This window comes from Anneissia japonica, unplaced genomic scaffold (assembly GCF_011630105.1).
Source record: "Anneissia japonica isolate Jap-2015-1 unplaced genomic scaffold, ASM1163010v1 scaffold287782_len627234_cov183, whole genome shotgun sequence".
Taxonomy (NCBI): Eukaryota; Metazoa; Echinodermata; class Crinoidea; order Comatulida; family Comatulidae; genus Anneissia; species Anneissia japonica.
The window spans coordinates 521,620-527,016 of record NW_022695201.1 but is presented as its reverse complement, the minus strand read 5'-3'; the positions used below and the strand labels follow the sequence as shown (position 1 = coordinate 527,016).

Sequence of the window (5,397 nt, the reverse complement as noted above, 5' to 3'; positions counted from 1 at the left end):
CATATATACTACATATATACACATACATACATACGTACATACACACATACATATATATTTCTAATAATTACTAATAATCATTAACGTTTCTGTTCATGTACAATCTAAACAGCCATCCCTTGCAAGATGATTCATCATATACCTAATACGATGCTACAAGCATAACTATAATTCTAGTGATGGTTAATTCGTAATTCCTAATATAAAACTTCGGCAACTCACTAACAATAGCAACTATATCAATCTCAGTTTTACGATCTTATTTAATCATTAATTATTGATGTTCTACGATAAATTATGATCCGTTTTACAACAAAGTTTAATGCAATGATTTAACTTACTGGTTGAACTGCTCAGAAAAACTGTTAAATTTCTTAAATAAATTACACTACAGAATTCTCGTACGCTTCTCTCTATCTACTAAAAAAAAAATTGCTGTGTCTTATCGGAGGGCGAAAAGAAACCACAAAAATGTGAGGCAGCTAACAAGAGAGGGTGCTCATTTTGTTCCCTTACGAAACAAAGACATTGTTTATTTATATTACTTATTATATTTTTTTTATTTGTAGGTGCAGTATAGATTTTGCTACGATGCAGCACGGTGTTACCTTGACGGATTCCAAGCTTATGTCAACTTTTAGTTATATCAAAATCCATATGTTACTCAGAAGACACCTTTGATATTCATCAATTTATTTTTTGTTAATTTAGTTGTTTAATTGGATAAGTATTATCAGTTATTTAAAAAATATTACTCATAATATCCTTATTTTCAACAATTTCAACAATTATTACAGAATGCCAACAAATGCAATCTCTATTGTCATGGAAAATGTCTCGTTTAACATTTACAAATGAACTTATAATATTACACAAATCTGTTCAAACAATTCTGAAAAATAAGTGACACACGCCATCTATTCAAGCAATAACAAATCAAAGTAATGTAAGGTATAGAAAGCTATCATGATTTAGGGCTCGGTTGGCAACATTTGACTTCTAAAGACCCATTTTGACCTAGCTTCCTACGACCCAAGACTTCGAGTTATCATATTATTCATTATTATCATATATTTTTATATTTCTTATGGTGTGACTTCATAACGAGCTCTGTCCGAGGGGGTGGGGTTTAGCCTGTTCAGTGGGGGACTTAAGCCCCCATCCCCCGCTAGCGCCTCCATTGATGTGAATTGAACCGGGGACCTAGAGATATCCACTGTTAGCGCACACACAGTGGCTACTGCCATCTAGCTGACTGAGCTAAGCTTTTCTCTTTGATTAAACTCCCATCATGAAATAATATTGGAAACATAATACAAGTTTTAAATACATGTTTTCATGAGAATATACTGATTTTAAAAAGTGTTTATGATGGTGAAAGACCTAAGTCTTTCTGTATAGTTTTTTTGAGACCCAGATGCAATCTAAAACCCTCAAAAATTCAAAACGTGGGTCGAATGATTGTCCTATAGTAGTGGAGCAAGTTACCTCGGCTAATAAATATAAGCCGTAGGCTACACGTACAATAGGCTTGTTCAATTTATAGCTCCTGAAATATCTCTAAAGAAAGTCCAATTTTAAATACTAATGTTTGAATGTTACAATAACAGTAAAAATGTGATGAATTATGATGCTTAATTACAACTCACCGATTAGACCGAACTATCATTGTCACCATAAGTTGTTGGCGATAGAGTGTAGTGCCATGATTTTATGGAAACTATTGTATATTTTATATATGGTTCAATGTATTGGACAATTTTCATTGACGTTTTTAATTATGACTAGATAGACCTAATCACAAAATTACAAAATATTGTTCAAATGAAAAAAATGGAATCTGCACATGTTAATAGTTTTAATGTTGGGGTTTTGGAATATTAAATATTTATTTAATATATAATTTTAAGTATAAATCGTTAATTTAAGAAAGTCATTATAATGTTGATAACGCAATACCTCGCCTGATCTAATGGAGAGTGTTTGGTCTGATAGACGCATGATTTGGGTTTCGAAATTTCTCCATTATGCTTAATGTCTAGTTATCTTATAGATTATCTAGATAGATTAATATATTATTAACAATGTGAAAAGAAAATTCATGACAAAATACTATCAATAATTCAAAATGGGAATCATCCGATTCATTATGATTTTTAGTTTATTACGATCTAGTAGACGTCGTGGGTCTACACAAAACGTTATTATTTTCTATATTCTATCACATTTTTAATTGAACTTTAGCATCCCAGTTTTATATGTTTTATATTTTATTGAAGTTCTTGCGTAATAACTAACCTTTGAGCAATTTTATGTCAAATAAGACAACAAAAAGGACAACAAAAATAACTATGAACTATTTGCAGTGGACATTTTAGCAGGTAGAACGCCTATTTGTTAAAACACAGTTCTGGGATATTTAGTGCAGGCACACTTCAAGTACAACCTTAAGGATGAACAAACTATAGCTGTAATTTAACTCATTATAATTAATACATTTTGTATTGTATTAACAATTTCGCTTTATATTCATTATCCTTGTAATAATTATAGGATTACTAATCAAATAGCTGTCGAGTTTCCAGGGTGATTTACTTTCATAAATATTTTGTAACCTATAGGAGAGAGAACGTTTATTGATGTTGATGATAAATATTTTCAATTAAATTGTATACATTGAAACTGTGGTTTATTGATTTTTTATGTCGAGATAAATTTTAGACTGTATTGCGCTAATGTTACATACTAGTGTATTGTATGATAAGGAAAAGTTATTTGCTAAGAGGGTGTCAGAACTCCGACAGGATCCAAATTATTTTCGCCCGCAAATGGCACTTTCAGACTGTAAAAATGTTTTTATTAAATTCTAGTAAATTTTACACCCCCTCCCCCACCCCAGAGACCATATTTACTAGAAAGTTTGCTCGGGTCCAAATCCTCAGAGGTTGTGGTAATTCTTGAATGAAAAAGTAGGTCCCTAGTAGGAATTATTGATGTTCCCAGTGCTAAGCAGCAACTTGATTTGAAATATATAAATATATACTGTATATTCGATAAAGGTATCAGAGTCCAAACATCCGACAATAAAACAATGAAAGTGCCAAAATCATTGTTCAAATGTTTAAGCAGAAAAAGTTCAAGGGAAATAACCGGTCTATAAAGATTTAAAAATGATGTATATATGTGCGTGTGTGTGTATGTGTGTATATGTATACGGAAGTAAAATGAACAAACTTGATTATGTTTGCTTTTTGAGTTGGCCTTTTGCTAACAACGCCTCATATTTGTATTGTGCATAATATATACAAAGTAGGCCTACACAAGGAAGGAATGACAAAAATAACCTGTTGAAGTGTAGCTGTGGGTCTGAACTTAAATTCTGCTCTCAGATAGTGAAAAACGATATTTCTACGGTTACAGATTTGTACACATTCTACGAAGTAACATCGTTACAGCTGTAGGCCTAACAATGTACGGTACAGCATTTTGGTGGATGATTATTCAAATGGTCATAACAGTCTGCTTGTACCGACCTACGGATTCATCAGGTAAGTGTACTGTTATAATGTTGAATTTTCTTAAAAGTTGTAGGTAGGTCTATGTAATTCTATTTAGACTTGTGCTTGGAGATAAGGAATGGAGGTGAAGGGTATTGCAAAATTGTGCGTCAGTATGTGTGTCTGTGTATCCTCCAGGGCGCTTAACTATATATTATATTATATATATATATATCGTTCATTCGAGTAGTTTGGCTAGACCGAGCCAACTCGAACGAATTAAACGTGCAAATATGCCGATTGATGGGATTACCTTTTAGGTTCATGAACCGGATCGACTGACTAAGGGTCATTATTTCTTCAGTACATAAATATAGCACAATAGGACGAGGGTTTGTATTCTCAGATTATCTTGTTAAAATTTGTATTTCGTGTGATTCATATGCAGTTAAAACCATTAAAGTCCCCATATTTTTGTAATGACCGTCTTCTTATTTTTGTGTTTAGTTGGTATGTGATTATATTTATTAGTTTGTCATAACCTGTGATATTTTGTGTATTTAGTAATAGATGTCAGATTCCTGTTAAGACACAAACCAGTAGGCTAGTCTGTTTATTCCTAATACACTGTACATTCCGAGTTCTGAGATTGTGATATAATGCTTATAGGCACAAATACTGTTTTAATATTTACACAAAAGAAACACTATTTTCAAAAATAAATCAGTGTACAAAACATCTTACTACGATATTCCAATTTTGCATTTACGCACTGTATTATCTGGATTATAAGGTCTTCATACGGTATATTTTTATATCTGACTTTTTTCGTATGCATATGAACTCATGTGTTCTAAAGTAAAGTATTACATACAGTATTACGTTTAGTAAACATTTAATATCCAGAAATATCTTCAGATAGTATATAATTTGTTGCTTAAGTTGCTTAATTTAATGTTTAATGTCTAGATTTCTCGTTTTTATATTGTGTCTGGTCTATTGAACTCAATATTCGGATTAAAGTAGGAGTATTGATTGACAAAGTTACGTGTTAAGGTTTATAATCCCTAATAATTATTAAAAGGTAATCGTAGACGATACCTAATGCATTACCTTAACTGCGTATAATCGTTATGAACGTATAAATAAGGTTTTTGTCATTCACATAATGATTTCATTCATTTGTTTTAATTATTATTTTGATGACATTTTACTTGCATGGTTTTCTATCAAATTATCCGTTTTAAATAAAGAATCCTATAATTAACACAGCATTTTGTTATTTTATAATAACAAATTTCCCCGACAAATATAATTTTTCCCCGAGTGGGGGGGGNNGCTGGCTAGGCTTCCCCGACAGGGAGGGGGTGGACTCCCTGTGGGGAAGCTTGGACCCCTCGCGGGGAATTCATGGCGCCACCCCTGCATTACTGGATGACATTCTTCTATTTTCTGTTTTGTTTATTTCTCTACATTTTGTATTTAGTCTTTACATAAGGCCCATGTAGTATAGGCCTGTAAATTAAGGAAAATTATAGTACATTTTAGCTAAAGGTCTCAAATTACTATTATTAATACTTTGAGCATGAGTAACATTATAAATTAATACTAATATAGTATTCTTTCATTAATATTGATATTATCATACAATCAAGATTTAATTATTATTAAGAATATTGTTAATATGTAAAAAAATATTTTATACTAATCCAATGTTCACGAAAGCTAGCAGCTTATTACTGCTGCTTGGGACCCTAGCTAGGCTTAGCACAGGCGGATTTAGGGTGCTTAGCCGCCCCTCCTCTTTAAGTTAAAAAAAAAAATGGGGGAAAAAGAAAGAAGGAAAACTAAATTTTATTGCCCAGAGCGCCCGGAACCCCCAAGGTAGTGTTGTCTCTAG

The 5,397-nt window shown here is 32.1% G+C and overlaps 1 protein-coding gene across 1 annotated transcript in view; it reads left to right on the top strand.

Annotated features, from left to right (window-relative positions):
• The window catches only part of LOC117101435 (receptor-type tyrosine-protein phosphatase T-like), a 93,234-nt gene extending 90,552 nt beyond the window's left edge, over nucleotides 1-2,682 (top strand). Inside the window, exon 32 of the mRNA XM_033241412.1 lies at nucleotides 570-2,682. Within this exon, the coding sequence (XP_033097303.1) occupies nucleotides 570-641 (72 nt within the window). The 3' untranslated portion in view covers nucleotides 642-2,682. The remainder of the gene's footprint in view (nucleotides 1-569) is intronic.
• Nucleotides 2,683-5,397: the final 2,715 nt, after the last annotated feature.